This window comes from Gopherus flavomarginatus, chromosome 3, assembly GCF_025201925.1.
Source record: "Gopherus flavomarginatus isolate rGopFla2 chromosome 3, rGopFla2.mat.asm, whole genome shotgun sequence".
NCBI lineage: Eukaryota > Metazoa > Chordata > Testudines > Testudinidae > Gopherus > Gopherus flavomarginatus.
In genome coordinates this window covers 144185271-144211171 of record NC_066619.1, presented here as the reverse complement: position 1 = coordinate 144211171, position 25901 = coordinate 144185271, and the positions used below count along the sequence as shown (strand labels likewise).

General features: G+C 43.1%; 1 protein-coding gene across 1 annotated transcript in view; it reads left to right on the top strand.

Annotated features, from left to right (window-relative positions):
* The window catches only part of LOC127047353 (pre-mRNA-splicing factor CWC22 homolog), a 483087-nt gene extending 457942 nt beyond the window's left edge, over nt 1-25145 (top strand). Inside the window, exons 2-3 of the mRNA XM_050945473.1 lie at nt 10817-11183; nt 25136-25145. Coding sequence (XP_050801430.1) covers nt 10817-11183; nt 25136-25145 — 377 coding nt within the window. The remainder of the gene's footprint in view (nt 1-10816; nt 11184-25135) is intronic.
* The last annotated feature ends 756 nt before the right edge of the window (nt 25146-25901 follow it).

Below are 25901 nucleotides of genomic sequence, written 5' to 3'. Positions count from 1 at the left end.
TGTACTCCTACAAAACGAGAGGAGTAACGCTAAAATCGATATTACTATATCGGATTAGGGTTAGTGTGGACGCAAATCGATGTTATTGGCCTCATTATTTTACAGTAGCTACCCACAGTGCACCGCTCCAAAAATTGACGCTAACCTTGGACCATGGACGCACACCACCGAATTAATGTGCCTAGTGTGGATGCGGACAATCGACTTTATAATATCTGTTTTATAAAATCGGTTTAAGCTAATTCAAATTTATCCTGTAGTGTAGACGTAGCCCATGTCATCTAATACTGGAATCCATCTTAAATCTGGTGCTTTTCCATTTAGCAGGAGGGGTGGGGATCCAGACAGACAAAGGATTCCCACCTTGTGCCAAAGCTATAAAAGAGGATGGAGCAGAACAAGGTGTGGCCAAGTGTCATAAACAGATAGCTAAGGGTTAATGTCTCTTTCACCTGAAGCACCTGACCAGAGGACCAATCAGGAAACCGGATTTTTTCAACTTTGGGTGGAGGGAATTTTGTGTCTGAGGTCTTTGTTTTCTGTCTGCCTGCTTTCTCTGAGCTTTGGAGAAGTAGTTTCTGCTTTCTAATCTTCTGTTTCTAAGTGTAAGGACAAAGAGATCAGATAGTAAGTTATATGGTTTCTTTTCTTTGGTATTTGCATGAATATAAATGCTGGAGTGCTTTGATTTGTATTCTTTTTGAATAAGGCTGTTTATTCATATTTCTTTTGAGCAATTAACCCTGTATTTTGTCACCTTAATACAGAGAGACCATTTGTATGTACTTTTCTTTCTTTTTTATATAAAGCTTTCTTTTTAAAACCTGTTAAAGTTTCTTTACTGGGAAATTTCAGGGAAATTGAGTCTGTACTCACCAGGGAATTGGTGGGAGGAAGAAATCAGGGGGAGATCTGTGTGTGTTGGATTTGCTAGCCTGATTTTGCATTCCCTCTGGGTGAAGAGGAAAGTGCTTTTGTTTCCAGGACTGGGAACGGAGAGGGGGAGTCACTCTGTTTGGATTCACAGAGTTTGTGTCTGTGTATCTCTCCAGGAGCACCTGGAGGGGGGAAGGGAAAAAGGATTATTTCCCTTTGTTGTGAGACTCAAGGGATTTGGGTCTTGGGGTCCCCAGGGAAGGTTTTTCAGGGGGACCAGAGTGCCCCAAAACACTAATTTTTTGGGTGGTGGCAGCAAGTACCAGGTCCAAGCTGGTAACTAAGCTTGGAGGTTTTCATGCTAACCCCCATATTTTGGACGCTAAGGTCCAAATCTGGGACTAAAGGTATGATACCAAGTCATGAGAGAACCCCTGCTTTTCACCTAAGATGCCTGCTGGAACTAACAAGAACTGTACCAGGAGAAAGGATTGTGCCCAGACTAGGAAGGTGTCTAGTCTATGAAAGAAGGTCATAGGTCAACATCTCTGAGTATGAGATTTTCCCTGTAATCCATTTTTTAGTGATTTAGACGTAGACTTACTTGTTTTGTTTTATTTTGCTTGGTAACTTACGTTGTTCTGTCTGTTATTACTTGGAACCACTTAAATCCTACTTTTTATACTTAATAAAATCATTTTGGTTTAGTGATAAACCCAGAGTAAGTGATTAATACCTGGGGGAGCAAACAGCTGTGCATATCTCTCTATCAGTGTTATAGAGGGTGGACAATTTATGAGTTTACCCTTGTGACAGTCCCAGACCAGTGGGGTACAGGAGTCTGGTAGTGGGCAAATATACTGGTCACTGGATGAGTAGTTCTCTGTTCCCTGAGTGACCAGAGCAGGGGCTGCACTAGAGTAATCAGGAACCTGCTAGAACCAATTAAGACAGACAGGTTGATTAGATCATCTGCAGCCAATCAAGGCAGGCTAATCAGGGCACCTGGGTTTAAAAAGGAGCTGAGTCCAGTCAGGCGAGGAGGAGCCAGAGGACAGGAAGCACGTGTGAGGAGCTGGGAGCAAGAGGTGCAAGGAGCTGAGAGTGAGAGCTGTGCTGCTGGAGGACTACAGAGTACAAGCATTATCAGACACCAGGAGGAAGGTCCTGTGGTAAGGATAAAGAAGGTGTTTGGAGGAGGCCCTGGGGAAGTAGCCCAGGGAGTTGTAGCTGTCATGCAGCTGTTGCAAGAGGCACTATAGACAGCTGCAATCCACAGGGCCTTGGGCTGGAACCCAGAGTAGAGGGCGGGCCTGACTTCCCCCCAAATCTCCCAATGCCTGATCAGACACGAGGAGTTGATCCAGACTGTGGGGAAGATCACGGAGATGAGAAAATCTGCCAATAAGAGCAGGACCCACCAAGGTAGAGGAGGAACTTTGTCACACCCTGTATAAGCTTTTTATAGAGTAAAATGGATTTATTTGGGGTTTGGATCCCATTGGGAACTGGGTGTCTGGATGCTGGAGATAGGTGACCCGCTGAGTAGTTTTTGATTAAAGTCTGCAGGTTCGGAGGCGTGGACCAGACCTGGATCTGTGCTACAGCAGGCTAGCATGTTTGAATCAACAAGGAAGGGTTTTGGAGTCCAAAGCTGGCAGGGAAAACCGGCTCAGAGGTAAATTCAGCATATCAGGTGACAGTAACAAGGAGATCTCTGTGACCAAACCTGTCACAATTACATTGGTATGTTGTGCTGCCTGTGTCTGTCTGTATCCATTGGTTGTCTCTTGTTTTGTAAGCTCATGTACAGCACCTAGCACAGTGGGGCCCTGATCCAAGGTAGACACAGCCACATAAAAGCTGATATAATTTGTAATAACCTTACCCATGGCTAGTGACACACTGGCAGAGGAGATGAAAGAACCCACATGTACCAAAGCCAAACTTAACAACCAGAAGTGCTGTTATCTGCAGTCCATTTCCATCACTGCATTTATTATTGATGGTGTATTTTGCCAGCTGGAAGCACTATTAATTAGCTAATTCCATTGTTTCTGATCACTTGTAAGTACTATGCTCATAAAGCCATAGGTGCTGCTCTGTGTGTACATGCAAAATGTGCACACAAAACCACTGCTCTGCACATAGATATGCAAATACTGGGTTAGATTCTGATAATCTTACACTGAGTAGAACTTTACTCAAAAGCACTATTATCAGATTATCAGCCTGGCGCTGTATTTGTTTCTTTGCGCAGTGCATTGGTCAGTGGAATACTCCTGGAGTACAGTGCTATGCATTGGGAGTAAGGGAAGTTGAATTTGGTCCAGAGTTATTGCACAAAGACCTGTCTACTCCATGTGCAAATCCTGTTTGTTTGCACATGTCGAGTCTGCACTGCACACAAAAAAGAAACCCATTGCAAATTTGGCCAGTGAAATGTTCCTTCTAAAAACAAGAGAAGCACCCCGCCCCCAGACAAAACAAAGTTTTTTCTTTGTTTTTTCACCTCACTAAGTTTTTGGTACATAGAGAGGGCAGTCTCATTTTGGCTGAAATAAATGGACATTGATCACCATCACAATAATTTTAGTGCAACGTAGCTTGCTCCATTCATAAATTCATGTCTGTCAAAGGTTCTGTGCTCTTCTTAGACTGGCAACATGTACCAGGTGCTCATTTATGCTAACTGGGAATAGTCTAGGTCTCCATTCCACAGTTGGAATTACATATCTGGATACCTCTACTTTGATTTCACAGAGGGATGTATATGGTGAACAGGCCCCTGTGCTGGCCCCTCTCATAACTCGTAGTTCATATTGTTTCAGAGAAAGACTTCACAAAGGGCCAAAGCAGGGGTCGGTAACCTTTCAGAAGTGCTCGGCAGAGTCTTCATTTATACACTGTAATTTAAGGTTTTGCATGCCAGTAATACATGTTAAAGTTTTAGAAGGTCTCTTTTTATGTCTATAATATATAACTAACCTATTGCTGTAAGTAAAGTAAATAAGGTTTTTTAACTATTTTAAAAGCGTCATTTAAAATTAAATTAAAATGCAGAGCCGCCCCCGCCCCTCCCAGACCAGTGGCCAGGACCCAGGCAGTGTCAGTGTCACTGAAAATAAGTTTGTGGTGCTGCCTTTGGCACCCATGCCATAGGTTGCCTACCCGTGGGCCAAACAGACATTAAAATCAAAACTCGGGACATGACCATACTCTGAAAACTACCAGCAGGTACAAGTTCAGAGTTGAAAGGCTTGTTTTAAAAAAGCACATCCAACACTAACAAGCTTTATACAGAAAAAGTGAATTCTAACAAGTAGCCCAAGGTGAGCTTCTCTTCAAAAGACGGGAATTCCTCAGCCTGAGCACACAGCCAGGAAATGTTACTTTCCCTATTGATTTCAGCTCAAGCTGCAGTTCTGCCAGCCAGCACTCAGGGAAAAGTAGAATACTCGACTAATCACGCTGATGCTCTGACAGATGTGGCAGATGTATGAAGGTTCTGAGTGGATGAGTTCTAATTGTACAAGGTGCATGAGTACTTGGCAAAGTCCTGGCATGGGTTTAAAAACTCAGGGTTTGGGGGACAGCACAAGTAGTGCATACTTGCTGCACAAGCCTCTTAGGCCCTATTTGTAAGTGTTCACATAACTATGTTTGAGGAAGGGGCCAGTACAGGCTCAGAAAAAGAACACGGCTAGAAAGGATAATCTGCCCTCACTCATATCCACTGGCTATCCACCTTGCAGAGCAGGTGCATAGGCATGTGGCCAGGTTTGTGTGCAGCATGATGAGGAGGGTTAATTCCTTCTCTCTCAGGCCCTGGGGAATTCCCTGTGCACCAAGACTGGATTTTAAGGCTAGTACGGAGGGTGGGTATAGAATTAGCCTATAGCAAACAGCTGCTCCACCAGGTACAGCAGAGTTATTGTTGGGCTTCCTCTGCATGGTTATTAGGACCAATGCGCAGAGTTGGTGAAAGTTGCTAGTGGCACTATGTTATGGGGCTCCATGCACGGGTAACTGGAGGAAGCTTTCTGGCTGGTGTTATGCAGGAGGTCAGACTAATGGGCCCCTCTGACCTTAAACATCTGCAAATCTTGGCTAGTAATCAGTAAGGAGGATTGCAAGGAACTTCAAATGATTGACGCTAGTGGTGGAAATGGGAAGCACAATGGATGTAAGAGTCGGATGTGAGAAGGGAAAACGGACCTCATGCTATGTTGAGCATATGGTCAGGATTCTTCCCCCTATATATTGTTGGCCAGTTGGCTCATGCATTCCTAGGAAGCTTTGAAGTGTTGAGTACTGGCCAGTGGAGAGTGATTTACATGAGGAATTAGACCTACGTCATTAATCATTAATAAACTTGCACAGATAATTATTGGAGGAATGCATATGCCAAGCAACTAATCACAGACAATATTGCTGGTTTCCCATTGAACCCTGTAGTTCTACATTCCTGATGATTTATTCCAAGATAGAGACGAGCCAAATAGATGGCTCCTGCCAACTGAGACTTTTAAATTGGTTTGGTCAGAGATAAATCCCATTCAGAACTGGTCAAAAATGGAGAAGGGCAGGATCAACTGCAGAATCGGTGATCTTGAAATCACATTTGCAACACTCTTGTTTTTCTTTTTCTATATTTTCAGGGGTGTTTTCAATGGAATTTTCCACTTTCAAAATCAGACAATTTCATTTTAAAAATTTATCAGTTTTGGAAAAAAAAATCCTACCATGTGGCTGAGCCGAATAATCAAAAGTTCTAACAGTGACACTGCAACAATTAGAAACTCGAAAAAGGAAACAAAACCCAACAATTTCTTTGATGGTCCACAAGCTGATTTTTTTTCCCACTTAAAGTTTCCATTGACAATTTTTGAATAATTTCAAAACAAAATTGAAGACAAAAAATATTAGTTCGTTTTCACAAAAAAAAATCCATTTTGGAAAAAGCCAAACTTCCATGGACTATCGTTTTCTTGTGCAAAATTGCATCCAGGTCTAACCCCAGACTGGAAGATCTTAGATATATTATATTGAAACAAGTATTCTCCTGGCAAGTAGAGCTGGGCCTTTATTGCACGAATATAACCTGGATGCTTGTATTATACTTACAAGATGCTGCCATCAGAAGATGAGCTGAGCTCTATCCCCTAGTTACTGCTAATCATTCCAAGCTGGAGGGAACACTATGGGATTGATTCTGATCTAACGTACTATAGTTTACACCAAAATAACTCCATTGGCTTTAATATGTGATGTCACAGAAGGATCAGCTCCTGCATTATTTCATCCTTTCCTTGTGGAGGTGATGTTTCTTTGAATGCAGTCACAGAATCAACCAGTTGTCCTTATCCAATGATGCAATGAAAGCTGATGGCATGCTTCAGTTAAAAGGTCATGAAAACTCTGGTTTAGGTGTCTATATGTGCAGCTAGTCTTCACATATACACATCCAAGTACCTATTCTGAAAAGAGTGTGGTGGTAAAGAGTACATTTTTTATAGCCTTTCATAAAATCTTTCTTTTAATCACGGAAATTAAATGTACTCATTGGGTCAGACTCAATCCTCATACTCCTCCAATCCCAGTGAAGCCAGTTCTGTTGTAGACATAAATTGAATTTGGCTCTGCTTCTTCAACTCTCCCCAGCAGGGTCTTTTATTTCCATAATTAAAACTGGAGTTTGCCGTTCAAATTTCAATTTTCTTTCTTGTCGATTTTCTGCTGGACTTCATACTATGGAAACATCCCTCTGGTTTTTGCAAGAGAGCGAGAAGTTCAGCTGCTGGATGATCAGCCTAGTTATCTCAGCACAAAAGGAACAGCTGTGTATGGAGAAGGAGGGCTTTCTCTACAGACTTTTCATTATGCTTGAAGTCCCCTTGTTGCCTACTACACCGCAATAAATTCATCTCAACAAGCTTGTCAGCTTTAGCCAACTCATGTTTTTTATGTCACAGCAAAGATGCACTTCAAAGAAATCTCCCTTTGAAGACCATGATAAAAGAGAGTCAAAGAAAATGGAATCCCTCATCAAATCACGTTTTTTTTTGCCTTAAAAAAACACAGTCCTTATCGTTATAAATTATTTAAGAGAAGTCCTGCTGGTTTATGTCTCCCCTGGTCTCTGCTCATGCTGGCGAAATCTGTAGTGATTAGCTACTACATTCACTTTTGGCACAAAAAAGTTCTTTAATGCAGTGAGTGCAGTCTCATATTTATCATCTGCAAGGGGGAAAGTGTAAAATATACTCTGCCCTTCTGCTCCAAGGCAGTGGATTAGCAGAGCACACTTTCTTACTTCAGAAATCTCTGTAGCACTGATTGCAAAAAGACAAGTCTCAAACATATGGATCCAGGCAGTAAAAGAAATTGGAGGCTCACCTGGGCTTTGCAGACAGGGTGCAGGTGGGTTGAGAGGCAGAGGATCCATCCTCGTTGCCAAAATGTTGTATCAACCAGGCAAGGTACTAACAAACTTCAACAGGACTTTATTTTTACAGTGCAAACCTCTTTGCCAAGCTGCTGCTGCACTCCCTGTAACTCTCACTCTGCCTCCTCAACTCCTCCCTCCTCCTTCCTGTTTCCTGTCCTTTGAGACTCCCAACAGCCAGTGCTCCCAGTTCTAATAATTTCAAGCAACATCTAAACACTACACGTGCCCATCTCCGCAGTGGAGAAGATCCAAAAGCCTTTGGTAACTAGCACAGGGAGTAGAAGTGCATGCTGGTGAGCTTCGGGTGCCACTTCCAGACCCCCTGGGCCATGGCAAGGGTGGGTTCTCTGGTAGCATCACAATGCAGCAGGTGCTGTCACAGAGAGTGGAAATTGTACAGGATCTGGGGGCACAGTTGGGTCCGACATCTCATCACCACTGTGCTATTCCAGTCATTTGAAGACCACTCATGTTTAAATGTAAACAAGAAAAAACTTCCTGTTTTCTTAAATGAGCCATGCCTCAAAACCAGCTATTCCCAAATACTACAGACGTTGCACTCTCTTCAAACGTGGCAGATCAGCTGTGCTGCCGCAGGAGAGATTACTCCAGCTAGAGCAACAGTGCCTCCTAGAGCTCCAGCTGCTGCAGGGTAACACTGCTCTTCCACCAACATGCGTCTGCACTGTAAATGCACTGAGTGAGCCCCATGGCATTTGTCTGTTCAGTGCCAGGTTAGGCTGTCTGGAAACTGGAGATTGCTGATAAATTGGACTATGTTTTTTTTAAGAGCAGAATCCAATTTGCAGCTGTAACTTGAATAGCTAGACGTAGATGCATCCTCAGTTAATTGGGCAAGTGAAATTTCCCCCACAAAATTGAAGATTTGGGTTAAGGGCACTTAAAAAAATTGGCTTATCCATTGTAATTATTATTCTTATTAGATACTTATATTGCTGTAGTGCCCTCTGACCATAACCAGTCAGGCAGTGTACAAACATGCAATATCTGTATCATGATACAGATCTCATAGTTTTGGTCAAGGAAGCACACTTCCATTTCCATTCATGTCAGTGCTAGGAGTATTTGGTGCTTCCAAATCGAGGATTGTCATGTGGGACTCTCCTCATTTTCCAAATTATTGGAATGAGTCTTATTATACAGCTCCTGGTTCATCTTATGTTATAGTGTAAGGATTTTCTTCACAGATTCCTCCAGCTCCCCTACCATTTGTCGAGTGCAGCAGAACCAGCAAGGCTAGCCTTTGAAAAGATGGACCTTAAGAATCTAAACAGAGCTGTTTGGTGCTGAGGTCTTTGGAAAATCTAGCCTAGTGTATCTGTTCACTGGGAAATGTAGGATGACTTCAAAGTTACCTGCTTTAGAGTTTCCACAGGCATTTGGCCAGAGCTGAAGAACAGCCACTGGTCACCTGCATTCCACTGAGGCAATTATAATGTTAAACTTGCATTTTTCCCTCTGTGTTCAAATATTGAATCTATTTGAGCAACTCCATAATTGAATATGGTTACTAGAGTTACAAGCAAAAAAATCTAGTTGTAACAATAAAAATGTCTGTGTGAAGCAAGCATATGTAGCTTAATTGTTTCTGTACAGCAGCCAGCTGCGACTGTAAGAATCACTTTCTTTTATAGAGTCATGGGGGTCCACACTATGCAGTTAAATGAATTTTAACAGCGTTAAATCGATTTAACGCTGTACCCATCCACACTACAATGCATTTTATATTGATTTAAAGGGTTCTTTAAATCGATTTCTGTACTCCTCCCCGACGAGAGGAGTAACGCTAAAATCGATATTAACATATCGATTTAGGGTTAGTGTGGCCGCAAATCGAAGTTATTGGCTTCCGGGCAGTATCCCACAGTGCACCACTGGCCACTCTGGACAGGAATCTGAACTCTTATGCACTGGCCAGGTATACATTAAAAGCCCCGCGAACTTTTGAATTGCATTTCCTGTTTGGCCAGCGTGGAGCTCTCATCAGCACAGGTAACAATGCAGTTTCCTGAGAATAGAAAAAGAGCACCAGCATGGACAGCACGGGAGGTACTGGATCTTATCGCTATATGGGGAGAGGATTCAGTGCTAACAGAACTCCGTTCCAAAAGACGAAATGAAAAAATATTTGAAAAAATTTCCAAGGCTATGATGGAGAGAGGCCACACCAGGGACTCAGTGCAGTGCAGAGTGAAAGTTAAGGAGCTCAGACAAGCCTACCAGAAAATCAAAGCAGCAAATGGAAGATCTGGGTCAGGGCCAAAAATATGCCGCTTCTAAGCTGAGCTGCATGCAATTTTAGGGGGCTGCACCGCCGCTACCCCACCCTTGTCCGTGGATTCCGAGGTGGGGGTTATAATCTCAACCATGGATGAGGATTCAGCGGAGGGGGAAGATGATGAGGAGGAAGAGCTTGCAGAGAGCACACAGCACTCCATTCTCCCCAACAGCCAGGAGCTTTTTGTGACCCAGACGGAATTACCCTCCCAGCCCTCCCAAGCCACTAGCCCAGACAGTGAAGCCATGGAAGCGACCTCTTGTGAGTGTACCTTTGTAAATGTAAAACATGGTTTAAAAGCAAGCTTTTTTTAATGATTGATTTACAATGAGGGCTTGGCATGCATTAGCAGGCAGTAAAGTTACTGGAAAAGTTTGTTAACATGTCTGGGGATGGAGCGGAAATCCTCCAGGGACATCTCCATGAAGTGCTCCTGCAGGTACTCCAAAAGCCTTTGCAGAAGGTTTCTGGGCAAGGCAGCCTTGTTCCACCCACCATGGTAGGACACTTTACCACGCCATGCATGTAGCAAGTAATCGGGTATCACTGCATGACAAAGCCTAGCTGCGTATGGTCCCGGTGATTGCAGGCATTCAAGAAACATCCGTTCTTTATCTCGCTCTGTTATCCTCAGCAGAGTGATATCGTTCATGGTAACCTGGTTGAAATTAAGGAATTTAAGTAAGGGGACAGAGAGATGCGGGAGGGGAGAAAGGATAGCGCTGAGCTTTTTAGCGTTTGGCCAGCAGGAATCTTCCCAGCTACCAGCCACGCTGTGGGGAGGGGAGGACAAAGGGGGGGTGATTAGCAGTGATCTTCCATGATACCAGCCATGCGGTGGGGGGAGGGGTAAAGCAATTCTAGAGAATTGGATTGGAGATGGGAGGGGTTGGCATCTGCTGCTCCTTGTTAAGAGGAAAGAAGCAGCACAGGGAGAAGCTATATGCCTTATATGCCTTTCCATGACAGCATGCAAGCTGAATTGTGATGCCCGGACCTGCGTCTGTGTTGATCTGTTACACCAGAGCCGCAGGCACTTAATACTAAAAGAATCCAAATGCGACCTTGTAGTGAAATCACATGTGCTATGTAAGGTGAATAATGTTGTTCACTGTGAAAGAGTATAACCATTGTTCTGTGAAATGTATCTTTTATAATCCTTCTCTCACTATTTTCCCCCACTCATGCAGCTGCACATTTTTCAAGCCTCCCTACTCCATCCCGAAGGCTAGCTCAGATGAGGCGGAGGAAGAAGAGGACACGAGATGAAATGTTCTCAGAAATCATGGAAGTAACCCGCAATGAAAGAGCTCATCTGAGGGAGTGGAAGGACGTGGTAGCAAAGTACAGGAAAGAGGCCAGTGAATGTGAGGACAGGAGGGACAAACGTGAGGATAGGAGGGACGAACGTGAGGATAGGAGGGACGAACGTGAGGATAGGAGAGACGCTCGAGATGAGAGGTGTAGGCAGGAAGATCAGCGGTGGCGGGAAGCAACGCTGGAGCTGCTGCGTGATCAGACTGACATCCTCCGACGTCTGGTGGATCTTCAGGAGGAGCAGCGGTGACACAGAGTGCCGCTGCAGCCCATGTTTAATCACCCTCAGTACTCACCATTTTCCATATCTTCCTCACCCAGACGTGTAAGAACGCGGGGGGAAGGCTTTGTGCACCAGCCCATTCCACCCTGTGGACAGTCCAACCAAAAGGCTGTCATTACATTGAAATGTGCTTAATGGCCTTTTCCTTCCCTCCTATCCTCCTCCCAAACCACTCCCGGGATACCTTGTTATTTCTCTTCCTCTTTTTAGAATTACCTGCTTTTTAAATGAAGGGGGAGGGTGGGTTGCTTACAGGGAATGACTTTTAATAAAGAATACATGCTTTTTAAATGATAGTGACTTTATTTGCATAAGCAAGCTGTAATCGAAGGGGGAGGGTGGGTTGCTTACAGGAGGAGTTAATAAAGGGGGGAGGTTCATGAAGGGGAAACAAACACAGCAGTCACACCGTACCCTGGCCCGTGATGAAACTCATTTTCAAGGCTTCTCTGATGCGCACCGCTTTGTGGTGTGCTCTTCTAATCGCCCTGATGTCTGGCTGCGCATAATCAGCGGCCAGGTGATTTGCCTCAGCCTCCCACCCCGCCATAAAGGTCTCCCCCTTACTCTCACAGAGATTCTGGAGCACACAGCAAGCAGCAATAACAAAGGGGACATTGGTTTGGCTGAGGTCTGAGCGAGTGAGTAACATTCGCCAGCGGGCTTTTAACTGGCCAAATGCACATTCTACTACCATTCTGCACTTGCTCAGCCTGTAGTTGAACAGCTCCTGACCACTGTCCAGGCTGCCTGTGTATGGCTTCATGAGCCATGGCATCAAGGGGTAGGCTGGGTCACCCAGGATAACGACAGGCATTTCAACATCCCCAACTGTTATTTTCTGGTCCGGGAAGTAAGTCCCTTGCTGCAGCCTTTTAAACAGAACAGTGCTTCTGAAGATGCGAGCATCATGAACTCTTCCTGGCCATCCCACGTGGATGTTGGTGAAATGTCCCTTGTGATCCACCGGTGCTTGCAGCACCATTGAAAAGTACCCCTTGTGGTTTATGTACTGTGTGCCCTGGTGCTCCGGTGCCAAGATAGGGGTATGTGTTCCATCTATCACCCCCCACAGTTAGGGAATCCCATTGCAGCAAAGCCATCCACTATGACCTGCACGTTTCCCAGAGTCACAACCTTTCGTAGCAGCAGCTTAATGATTGCTTTGGCTACTTGCAACACAGCAGCCCGCACAGTAGATTTTCCCACTCCAAATTGATTCCCGACCGACTGGTAGCTGTCTGGCGTTGCAAGCTTCCAGAGGGCTATTGCCACTCACTTCTCCACTGTGAGGGCTGCTCTCATCTTGGTATTATGGCGTTTCAGGGCAGGAGAAAGCAAGTCACAAAGTTCAGAGAAAGTGCTCTTACGCATGCGAAAGTTTCGCAGCCACTGCGAATCGTCCCACACCTGCAAAACTATGCGGTCCCACCAGTCTGTGCTTGTTTCCCGGGCCCAAAATCGGCGTTCAATGGGTAGAACCTCCCCCATTACCAGCAGGAGCTCCAAAGTGCGGGGGCCGGTGGTTAGGGAGAAATCAGTGTCCATATCCTCATCACTCTCGTCTCCGCACTGCCGTAGCTACCTCCTCCTCGCCTGCCTTTGCAGTTAATGGTTCACCATAGACTGCACGAGAATGCGCGAGGTGTTTACAATGTCCACGATTGCACTATTGATCTGAGCAGGGTCCATGCTTGCTGTGCTATGGTGTTTGCTTTCAGTTCACCCAGCAAAAAAGGCGTGAAATGGTTGTCTGCTGCTTTCAGGAAGGGAGGGGTGAGGCTGTACCCAGAACCACCCACAACAATGATTTTTGCCCCTCAGGCACTGGGATCTCAACCCAGAATTCCAAGGGGCAGAGGAGACTGCGGGAACTGTGGGATAGCTACGGAATAGCTACCCACAGTGTAACGCTCCGGAAATCGACGCTAGCCTCGGACCATGGACGCACACCGCCAAATTAATGTGCCTAGTGTGGACGCGTGCAATCGACTTTATAATATCTGTTTTATAAAACCAGTTTAAGTTAATTCAAAATTATAGACTTTAAGGTCAGAAGGAACTATTACGATCATCTAGTCTGACCTCCTGCACAACACTACAAGAGCAACACAGTAAACGTTTTAAGGGCCAATACTTAACATTCCATCCATATTGATTGTTATTGTTGAGAATGTATTCCTATCTTCAGCTAGGTTTGATTTCCTTGTGGTTCTTGCCTTCATATTTGTTCATTCCACCACAGTTAGTCAAGGATAAGCAGGGTGGCACATTTTTTGATAGTAATTTAAATCTGAGGCAAAGACGGACTGTGGATCAAAACTTTGTCAGTCAAATTCAGCTTTCAGGCACACCATTGTCAATTTGACGTGACTCTGCTGATATTTGTGGCTTTACATCAGCGTAATTCAAGGTTGACTACTCTGCATTTTCATTTTACTCATGCACGAAACCAAAAGAAACTCAACAACCACCAACCATTTTAAGCTCACTAAGCAACAAAATAACAACTTGCCCAACAGAAGCAATATAGTTAAATAACTTTCAGGTTCTAAAATATTGTTAGAAAAATATTATCTTCTCTTACACCCTTCTAAGGCAACTGAGATTGGCGAGTTGTGCTGCGGCCCATCCATGGGGGTTAGAATGGGAATAGGGCCTTCTTCAGGAACTCCAGCTATATATAGCCCTCTCCTGAGGCTGAATCCCAGAGGCTGGTCATACTTAACCAGCTTTTGCTTCCTTTTTTCAGCATCTCATTCCCTTTTGGACTTTTGTCCATTTTCTGGAGGAAAAGGTGACGTTGTCTGGGTTTTGTCTGGTTTCATGTACTATTGCGCAGCATCACATACCTTGCATCTAGCCGGATCCTTTATAAATCAATAAATACCATCAATAAAAAATGGTGAATGTAAAAACTGGCTTTGAACATTCTGTGACGTTCCTTGGCAATGACCTCTCCTCTTTGTCAGACCTACAATGAATGCAATTAAAGTGCATGTGGTTTGGCCCAGCTCTCCCTCTGGCACAGAAAACCCTGGACTCTACTCTATAAAACATGTTTTAGGCCTTTGCACTCTTATTGAGGATTGACATCTCCTATAAATTGCATCATATGTTCTACCTGCACTGTGAAATTCCGGCTCAGAAACAGATCTCTCCTGCTTCTTGGCTGGTATACACCTCTGGAAAATGAAGTACTTTCTCCAGCTAACTTCTCTGTAAGTAAAGCTGTGGACAATCAGTCGCAGAGAACACCGTTGTATCTTTGAGACAGGACAGCACTGCAATTTGTATGGCTATTCTATTTCTTAACTGATTTCAGAATCCCATTGTGCTGGGCAGTGCACATAAGAACGGCCATACTGGGTCAGACCAAAGGTCCATCTAGCCCAGTATCCTGTCTTCCAACTGTGGTCAGTGCCAGGTACTTTAGAGGGAATGAACAGAACAGTGAATCAAAAAGTGATCCAGCCCTGTCGCCCATTCCCAGCTTCTGGCAAACAGAGGCTAGGGACACTGTCCCGGCCCAGCCTGGCTAATAGTCATGAACGTATCTAGTTCTTTTTTGAACCCTGTTATAGTCTTGGCCTTCACAGCATCTTCTGGCAAAGAGTTCCACAGACTGACTGTGCATTGTGTGAAGAAGTACTACCTTTTGTTTGTCTGAAACCTGCTGCCTATTAATTTCATTTGGTGACCCTTAGTTCTTGTGTTCGTAGAAGTAACTAACACTTCCTTATTTTCTTTTACATACACATGGGAGAACTAGCCCTTGCCCCAAAGGGCCCACGACCAAAATAGATAACAGGTGAGAAGGGAAATAGAATCACAGGGAGGCAAGGGGACTTGACCAAGGTCAGCAGGAGAGTTGGCAGTAGAACCCAGCAGAACTGACTTCTCCTCCAGTGCCCTCTCCATTAGGCCACACTGCTACTGGGAGTAATACTGCCAGTTCTTAGATGCTTTTCTGCCTCTGCTCACTGTCCATATATTTAGCTATATTTATATGCCACCATCCCACACCGCCCCTCTGCAGTGACTGAATCCCCTCTCAAGGCCAGGACATGTTTGATCCAAAGCTCGTTGAAGACAATGGAAAGACTCCCCCTTGAGGGCAAATAGGCTTTAGATCAGCACAGGGAAGAGTAAACAGGGTGGCCTATTATAAAGAGTGATCCAATGTCTTGGCCCCTCATGTGTATCTCAAGGGGTTTTTGAGAGCCTGCCTTGGTGAAGCGAGAGATCCCATGGTACGTGTCCTTGGTGGAGGGAGGAAGTGGTGCCAGGAGCTTGTCACTTCTGAAAAATGAATTGAATATCAGTGCTTAAGGTGACACTTTAATATCTTCTTGGCACTTACTTTACAATGGGAAGCATAACCAACACTGATTACTGTCAGTTCTTTTCTACTGCGGCTTTGAATGGAACCAATGAACAACACAGCCATTCACTGAGCAGCAGAGGAGCACAATGCAATTAAAACCTAATGGCTCTCCACTTTGTTGTCATCTGGCCTAATTCATTTGCCAGCTCGTGGTTTATGAAAATGAACTATTCACCAAGGTATGAGAAAAAGAGGCACAAATGGAGTGTGCATGGGCCTAGTCAGGAAGTGGAGGCAAACCCATTTCCCCAAGGCCTCACCATTAAATAAGAATGTCGAAAAAGACCTGTCTTGGTGGTTGCCATGGTACTAAAAAAAGAGAATTTTATCTTTTTTTCTGTTTTTTGTGGCATAATAAAGGGTTTAATAGCTCCATCTTCTCTGTTGGGTCATAACTTTTGCTCTCAATTTACAGAGTGAACAATCTCTAGTATTAGATGTACACACACCTCTTCATCTTATCTCTCAAATTTACTTCCTTCTCATAAAAAGAAGTTGATTTTGGTTACTACAGGCAGATCTGGTGGCACCTACTATTAAGGTTGTTCAGCACTATTCAGTATAAGATGCTGTCTTCACTTGCTTATAACTTTTGTCAGTCTTCAAGTTCTGAGGCTGAAATGTTCCAAGCCAGGTGGCTGCCTCAGACTGAATCTTCAGAGAAAATTTCAGCCACAAAGATGCAGCCATTTCTGAGAATGAGTTTAGAGAAAAATACATTATTTTGCCCATGTTAAAAAGTTCTGGAAAGCTTTTATTTGAACAGATCCAATCCCCTGTGCTTTAAACTAGAGATTTGAAATTTGGCATGGGTGAGAAGGAGCTGTGGTGGAGACTGGGACTGACTGGACAAGGAAACTGGTCCTGAGAAGCACTGAGACAAAGAGCTTGTGGGGTGGGAAGGGACATGAATCTGACAAGAAGTTGGGGGAGAACTGACAAAGGCTGGGCAAAGAGACTAGGACATTAGCAGGGGTGGAGAGGCTCTGAAATTGGATGAGGAGTCCAGGGAGGGAGATTAGGAGACGCAGATAGGGAATGTGGACTTTCAGATTACTGCAGGTTGGGCAGGAAGGAAGATGGCAAGAAACCAATCAGATGAGGAGCTGGGAGGAGACGACTGGCACTAGCTAGGCAGGGAGACTGGGACTGGAATGAGAAGCCTGAGGACAGGAAACTGGGACTGGATAGGTGAGAAGGAGACTGAGGTAAGGAAGAGACAGAGCAGGGAGGGTTGGAGAGGAAGGGACAGAAGAGGTCAAACTTTGGGGAAATGAGCAGAAGGGTCTGTGCTCGCTAGAGTCCTGAGTCTCACCATCCTCCTGCTGTCAGCAGACATCCGTGAAATTCTCTGGGAAAATGTCTCATTCCCAAGGAGGGGACCTGTGGACAAAATAATACCTGATGAAGTAATTAAAGACCCAACGGAGGCTAATAAAGATTTCTTAACTTGCCCTTGCAACATTATTAATGTTTTTTAACATAGCATTTTGTATGTAATATTATTGACATGAGTTTAAAACCTGCAGCTTTGATTGAAGGAAGGAATTTCTATTTTCATCTATTTCACTGTGAAACTCCTATTTTACTGGCAGTCATGAGCTGATAATTTTCTGGCATTTACATTTAAAATTATTGCCACCTTACTATACGCAGTGTTTTCAGAAGCACATCATGTTGTACAAAGGAACAAGATGCCATCAAAGATATGAATAAGTAACAGGACCATGTTATACAATAACTCATCCACTAAAGCTCACGTATGTGTTTTTAAATTGTTTCTTTATTATATGTATTTGGAGATTAGAATTTACAATCAAATAATTAAGTGGTCAGAGTTTCAAAGGGGGTGACTGTCCTTCAGGTAAGAAGCCTGGATGCAAAAATGCAAAATTAAAGAGCTCTTATCATTATTGGAGAAGCACCTCATGTTAAACCGTAAGGGAAGATCTGCATTAAAATGTACTTGACGTTCATCAGTTTGAGTCACACTTTATATTACCGGTCCATGCATAAAGGATAATAAGTGATTAACAGCTGTTTAAACAAGTGGTCCATTAATTGTTTAAAGGCCGACAGCATGATAAGTTTTTTATAACAATGGCTTATAGCCATAGATAACCCACTCTGCTGATAGGCTTGCAACAATTACACTGCCACATACAACTCATGTGCCTAAAACATCTATTAATCATTTATTAACTATTTATAAAAGAAATATTATGTTTGACTCATTTGTGCTTTTTTGCTTCTTCAAAAGCCTTATTTTGCTTTTCAGGTCACACTCACGTTACAGTTTTTTACAGCAATGGAGACTTGAGTATTCTTGCTGTAGATGCATCTGGTATAAATCTTCCATCAGAGTTTAACAGGACTCCAGATGATTCCATCTCAAAATCCATTTTGGTGACATCTATTTTCTCTGAGGTTTTGATTTTTCCCTTTTATGAGATATAGCCCTCTCCGTTTATAATACGCCCTGAAGAAGCAAACCCTGAAAGTCAGCATATTTTTCTATCTTAACTCAAATATAGATTTCTTTGCAACATTTTCAGAAGCCGTTCTTCTGATTTTTAATATGTCCTCTTACTAGCAGATGATAAATATGAAACATTGAGCCAAATTCTGCTTTCATACAAGTTTTACATCACTGTCAACCTGTTGAGATTGAATGTCACTTGCCCTCTGGTCTCTTTATACCACTTTAGCCTTCACATGAGTGGTCCTTTTACAGTGACATAGTGGTGGGGCCTAAGCACAAATGAAAATCAGGCTCATTAATTTAAGTGGTGTTATTCCTGATATAGCTTGTGTGATACAACATGGCCAGAGGGCAGCAGGAGGGGGTTGGAAGGGAGCCTTATTCCCTTTAAGGGGAAGAAAGTTTGCTATAGGTTAATTAGAGCACCTGAAGCCAATTAGGGCACGTGAAGCCAATTAGAGCACCTGAAGCCAGTCACATGATAAAAACCCCTGCTTCAATTAGACGGTGTGGGAGTTGGAGCAGAGAAGAATTGGTGTTGGAGCAGAGAACAGTTTGAAGGGAAGCAGAGGACAGTTTGGAGAAGTGCTGCAGTGAGCTAAGAAGTCTAAGACCCTAGGTAAGGGGCACCTGTCTTGTAGAGAGGGAGGGCAGGAAGCCCCCCACAAGCTGAAGGGCAGGAGGGAAAGGAAGTGTCAGTTCAAGTGGTTTACCACTATCCTCAGGGCCCCTGGGCTGGGACCTGGAGTAGAGGGCTGGCCCAGGTCCCTCCCTCTCCACTCCCCTCCTCTAGGATACTAGTGGGGCAGTTAACATTCCACTGCAGAGGCAATAAATGGTGCCCTGAACCCTCCCCAAAGAAGAGAAAGCACGAGACCCATAAAAATAGTACCAGCAATTCGCCACATGGTAGGTGAGATAAAATTTGGGCTTAAGATGTTCATGGGAAAGATTAATTTAACAGGGATGCTTTCTTATGTTCATGGCATACACACAAAGAAGTTGGTGGAAAATATCAAATACACTGCTCTACAGTCAAAATGCCTCTGAAATAAAAGTAGTCCAGCTTTACTAATTCTGGGTCACTGAGAATGAAAGTGATGCTTAAAATTATTGATTGGCTCTAGTTTTCAAGATATGCAAGATATGTCAGTATATACGACCCTTGACTTGGGAATGGCAGAGGATAAGTGAGTTATAAAGGGAAGGGATCTCAATTTAAACCAGAAATGACTAAAATACATCTTTGACTGGATCTATGAATAAATCTATGACTGGGTTTGGACAGTACTTGCTTTTTAGGCAAAACAATGAATGATGCAATCTGAAGCTGGTATTGCATCATACATGATATGAATTGCATCATGTTATTCCTAGAAGTCATGGATGATGCAATCATAACGAAGCTTACATCACTCTGCTGAACAAATTGCCCTCTATCAGCTCTAGAAATCATACAGTGTTGTGCTCTCTTCTTTGTCAGTGTTTGATTTTGGAAAGGGACACATTTCTGTTTAGCCAAAGTGAGCAGAGATGCCTCGTACTTGTGTGAACAGTGCAGATAACTTCTGCTATGTTTGTGGTGAAGTGACTTTTGCATCACAAAAGCGCAGTATAACCGCTATGGTTAAGAAAGCCTATGACCTTTATTTTGGCTGCAAAATTGGAGATCAGGACAAGAGGTGGGCACCACACATATGCTGCAACACTTGTGCAACAAATCTTCGCCAGTGGTTGAACAGGAAAAGGAAATCTATGCCTTTTGCAATGCCAATGATTTGGAGAGAGCCAACAGATCATACCAGCAATTGTTACTTCTGCATGGTGCCTTCACTTGGGAAAGGTATGTCAAAGAAGAAAAAGTGGACTGTGCATTATCCAAACATTCCATCAGCTATACGCCCAGTACCCCACGGAGAAGGACTGCCGGTTCCTGATGCACCAGAATCATTCTCACTTGAGTCAGACGAGGAAGAGGAAGAGGAGGAAACTTCTGGTCGTGAACCATCAATGTCACAGGACCCACATTTTCTCCCATCCTCCTCCTCTGAACCACACCTCATAACACAAAGTGAACTGAATGACCTTGTCAGGGATTTGGAACTACTCAAGAGTAAGGCAGAGCTGTTGGGCTCCAGACTACAGCAGTGGAATCTCCTGGCAGGCTCTCAGGGCAAATGCTTGCAGACTATTGCTGGACAGTGACAAGAGATGCTCCAGTTAATTAATACAAGAGACAAGCCAAGAAGTGCCGAGTAGACACTGAATAGGACTAAACAATGTACATAATAGATTTTTGCCTTTTGTTTCATAATAAATTTTATTTATATATTTGTTTATTTATAAAGTGTTACATAAACAGGACAGGTGGAATATTATCATGTAAAGCAACCATAAACACATGAAAAGACCTAGGTTTACAATTTATGATTAAAACTCTACTATCTACACAATATACATAGACATAAAATGTAAAAACTTAAATATCTTAGAAACAGTAGCCAATCAGTTGTTTTTATTGTCATATTTGAATTTATCTCTGAAGCAGATGACTTCTCAAAAATTGTAGACCAGTGATATTTGTTCTGGAAGGCAGCAATGTAACATTACTTCTAGCCTTAGAGTCCAGAACGATAACACACAGTATCTAAAAAACAGAGAGAAGAGAGAAAGCAGACTGCTCCCTAAAACAGAGGCACAATTCACCCCTCCTTGTTCTAGGTTGGGTCTTTCCAGACTGACTGTGCACATTTCGCTTCATAACACCTTACCCTGCCAGCAGAAAACCTCTTTCAAATTAAAGTGACAGCCTACAATTCCAACATCATTTTAAAATCCACCACTAACCTACTGAAAGCATAATTATTTTGTTGAGTCACAAAGATAAAGTCTTGGTGAAGCTATGATTTTATTCTTCTTTAAGGAATGGCTTTCAAAACTACCCAGCATTGGCCTAACTATATTCCCTTTTAAGGAACTGAAGATAAGGCACAAAGGACTCGATTTTACTGCTCACTTCTATAACATTTTAAATACAGCCTTGGCAAAAACTCTCATAGAAAACAGGACTAATACAGAGCAACATTGAAAGTCTTGATATACTGTATGAGAATAAGGGTACGTCTACACTACAGGATAAATTCGAATTAGCTTAAACTGATTTTATAAAACAGATATTATAAAGTCGATTGTGCGCGTCCACACTAGACACATTAATTCGGTGGTGTGCATCCGTGGTCCGAGGCTAGCATCGATTTCTGGAGCGGTGCACTGTGGGTAGCTACTGTAAAAGAGAGGCCAATAATGTTGATTTGCGTTCACACTAACCCTAAATCGATATAGTAATATCGATTTTAGTGTTACTCCTCTCGTTTTGTAGGAGTACAGAAATCAATTTAAAGAGCCCTTTACATCGATATAAAGAGCAGTGTAGTGTGGATGGGTGCAGTGTTAAATCGATTTAACGCTGTTAAAATCGGTTTAACAGCGTAGTGTGGACCAGGCCTAACACACAGGTTGTGTTCTAGTTCAGGACCACAAAGCAAAATCTATAACTGTTAATGGATTTTGCTCTTGAGCATCGCTAAAATATTATATTCCTGTCCCTGAATATTAATTCTACTCCTTTGGGGAGTAGAAGCTCAGTGAAGGCTAAGAGATGACAATAAAATTTGTGGTACTAATTCTTTACTCTTTCATGTAATTACAAAAAACAAAACGGACTTTGCTTTCAACAACTTTATTGAATGCTAAAATGCAAACATTAGATAATACTTTAACCCTAAAGCTTCTGTACATTTTTAGGGAGGAAAGAAATATTGTACATTTTAAGGATGTACTTTGTCTACATCACCTTTCTTTGGCAAATTCACCTTCTAAAAAGTTAATCATCATCTGCAATACCTATTGCCAGTTTTCACAAGTTATATAATAGCCTGTCCATTAAAAATACCTGAAATGTTTTAAATACCTTTAACAAGCACATTAATATATTAGAATTATGATTTTCCTCTTCTGCTTGTGTTTCTCCAGGTGCCCTGGGCAGGGTGATTTAAATAAAATAAGGAATAATTCTTTCTGAATTGTTTAAAAATAAATAGATGTAAATGAAAGCAGTGAGTAATCATTCTCATCAGGCCCACCAGGGTATGCGCTCTTACAGTCACGCTCCATTAAGTTGGGAGCTTGTCACTGTTCACGAATCAGAGTCCAGTGTGACAAACTACTGGATATCTTCAGTGGGAATACAGTGTGCTGCAAGAGTGATGCCGAGGATTCACTTGGTGACTCTCTTCCCTCAGGAGAATGAATGAACTGTTGAGCCAGTCTGAGGCTGAATGACAGAGAAGGTGTGGCCTAGGTCATTGGACACCAAGATACGGCCCAGGAGACCTAGGTTCTCTATTCCTGGCTCTGATACCAACCTTGGGCAAGTCAGTTCTCACTGGGCCCCTGTCTCCCCACCCGCCTGTGGATATGTCCATACTACAGCTGCAGGTATAATCTCCAGCTTGGGAAGAGGTACATGCACTAGCTTTGATCAAGCTAGCATGCTAAAAATAGCCATGTAGCTGTGACAGCTTGGGCTAGCTGCCTGAGGGCATACCTATGATTGCAGATGGGATAGTAGGTGGGTGGTTAGCCCATGCCACTGCCTGGGCCACCACGGCCACAGTGCTATGCTTAGTGAGCTAGCTCAAAGCTAGCATGTGTGTGTCTATCCGAGCTGGAAACTAGACTGCCCGCTGCCATGTAGACGCACCCTGAATCTGGACTGCCTATTTAGCTAATGACTCTAGCAGATAGAAGTTGGCATCAAGATCCCCCTGTGCACAGAGGATAGCTCTGATCTCCTATCCAGACTGCAATCAGCTGCCTACATCCGGCTGGCCTTAAATCCCCCTGAAACTTCAGCAGCTACGTTGTTTTTCTTCACTTCTTATCCTAGGCTGTTGTACATCTGGGAATGCTCCAAATAAAAACTTCTGTATGTTTGCGCAATACTGTTGCTGTCGGTCATTAGTGCATATCTGCTGGAGGGCACACTTAGCTACCTGACTATAACAATCAACAAGCACCTTTGATAGAGCCTCTGGTCTTCCCATCAGTAAAAAATTGTGCAAAACACAAATTTTAATTTAAAAGGAAATGTAAAATTATAGCACTCTTGGCTACAAAGAAAATCTTCTGAATGTGCACCAGTGCCGTGCTCTCTGACTGAGTCTGAAGAAGTTAGACAAAACTGGGATTTTTAATAGGGAGTAAGGGAGCGAGGTGCTCAGCTCCCCTTGGAAGCCTATAGGAGTTTGGGCACATTTGAAAAGCGATCCTGAAATAATAGCTGTAAGAGATAGGTAATCTGGCCCAATTTACTGCTGAGTGAGTTGTTAATGCTGAGACCTATTGCTGATAACTCAAATGCCCACATTAATTTTATCAGAAATCTCCACTAACGTGTGCTTACATTGCTGCTGGACGCAGTGGTGAGGGTGGGCCAACTCAACAAAAATGTCCCACCAATGGTGATCACATTGCAGTGATGTCCTTCCTTTCTCTGACTCCTATTGCACTGTTCACTTGGCAGCTGTCTTCCCACCTGCTCAGGAGAAGGGATAAAGGAGAGGATGTTACAAGGAAAGAAAGGAGCCATTCGTAACATAACATAAGAACGGCCATAGTGTGCAATGAGATCTGATACAGCAACGTTTTCCTATACCTGAGAGTATGAAAGAGCAGCAGTGTATCCAATACAGCACATAATATCATAAGAATCGGCATACTGGACAGACCAAAGGTTCATCTAGCCCAGTATCCTGTATCTGACAGTGGCCAATGCCAGGTGCCGCAGAGGGAATGAACAGAACAGGTAATCATCAAGTAAGCCATCCCCTGTCGCATATTCCCAGCTTCTGGCAAACAGAAGCTAGAGACACCATCCCTGCCCATCCTGGCTAATAGCTAGTGATGGGCCTACCCTCCATGAATTTAGCTAGTTCTTTTTTGAACCCTGTTATAGTCTTGGCTTTCACACTATCCTCTGACATGGAGGTGCACAAGTTGACTATGTGTTGTGTAAAAATAAAATTTCCTTTTGTGTGTTTTAAACCTGATGCCTATTAATTTCATTTGGTGACCCCTAGTTCTTGTGCTATGAGGAGTAAATAATACTTCTTTATTTACTTTCTCCACACCAGTCATGATTTTATACACTTCTATCACACCCCCTCTTAGTCATCTCTTTTCCAAGCTGAAAAGTCCCACTCTTATTAATCTCTCCTCATAAGGAAGCCATTCCATACCCCTAATCATTTTTGTTGCCCCTTTCTGAATTTTTTCCAGTTCCAATATATCTTTTTTGAGATGGGGCGAGCACATCTGCATGCAGTATTCAAGATATGGGCGTAACAGGGAGGTCTATAGAGGCAATATGACATTTTCTGTCTTATTAACTCTCCCTTTCTTAATGATTCCCAACATTCTGTTTGCTTATTTGACTGCCGCTGCTCATTGAGTGGATGTTTTCAGAGAACTAGCCACAGTGACTCCAAGATCTTTCTTGAGTGATAACAGCTACTTTAGATCCTATTGTTTTATATGTATAGTTGGGATTATGTTTCCCATTCTGTATTACTTTGCATTTATCAAACATTCCTGGTTTTTCTGCCTGCAGCTGAAACAAAGGCCAGAAACAATAATGATCCTAAGGAGCCGTCTTCATGTTTTCCATTAAATTCCAACTAATGCAACTATTATTTTCCTAAGCAAAATATTAGTTACTGCGCAAAGATCCTGTTTTATCCTTTGTGATAAATGAAGGCGGGGGGAGATCCCTTTTAGGGACACCCAGCCAGCCAGTAGCTAGAAAATCCCTCTTAGTCACTGTTCTCTAATTGCTCTACCTGTAAAGGGTTAAAAAGTCTTACTGCTGTGCAGAGGTAAAAGGTAGTGAGTGGACCCCTTTCTAAAAGAGCAAATGAGAAGGCTAGAACTTTTTAATATGGAACAAAGACTCTCATTTTGCCTGTCTGTTTTTCTCCCAGGCAGCGGTGAACAGGACAGCAGTTATGCTGTAAAAGCTTGGACCAGATATGGAAAAAAATATCTGTATCATACCTAGAAACTACTCATTTAAATCCCCAGATATGTAAGTAGATCAGGAAATGTCTAGGAAGACACGATTTGGATTCATCCCTTTTATTTTGTTATGGCTTTTGGACTGCTCTGTGCTAATCTCCTGTGCTTTTGTTTTGTTTGTAACCTTTAAGTTAGACCTCAAGAAAGCAAATCCTAGTTCTTAATTCTTGTACTTGCTCTTTTAAAATCTAACAATAGCCTGAGTTCCCAGATGTATTCTCTTTCTTTTTTTTATTAATAACATTTACCTTTTTTAAGAACGGAATTGTATCTTTGTGTCTTAATAGTTTGCGCACGTGTTGTTTAATCAGCTAGTGGCAACAGCTGATTTCTTTTTTTTTTCTTTCTCAGCTCTTCGGGGGCAGGGGTGAAAGGGCTTGAGGGTACCCCACAGGGAGGAATTCCCAAGTGTGCCTTTCTCAGCTCTCAGAGGGGTTATGCACTTGGGTGGCAGCATCTACCAATCCAAGGTCAGAGAAAAGCATCTGAAGAAGTGGGGTTTTTACCCACAAAAGCTTATTCCCTAATAAATCTGTGAGTCTTCAAGGTACCACCGGACTCCTCGTTGTGTTGTTTAGAGAAAAGCTGAAACCTTGGGAGTTTAATAGCAGCCTGGAGTGGTCAGTATTAATTTTTAGAATCCTTGTGGACCCACCTTCTGCACTTGAAGTG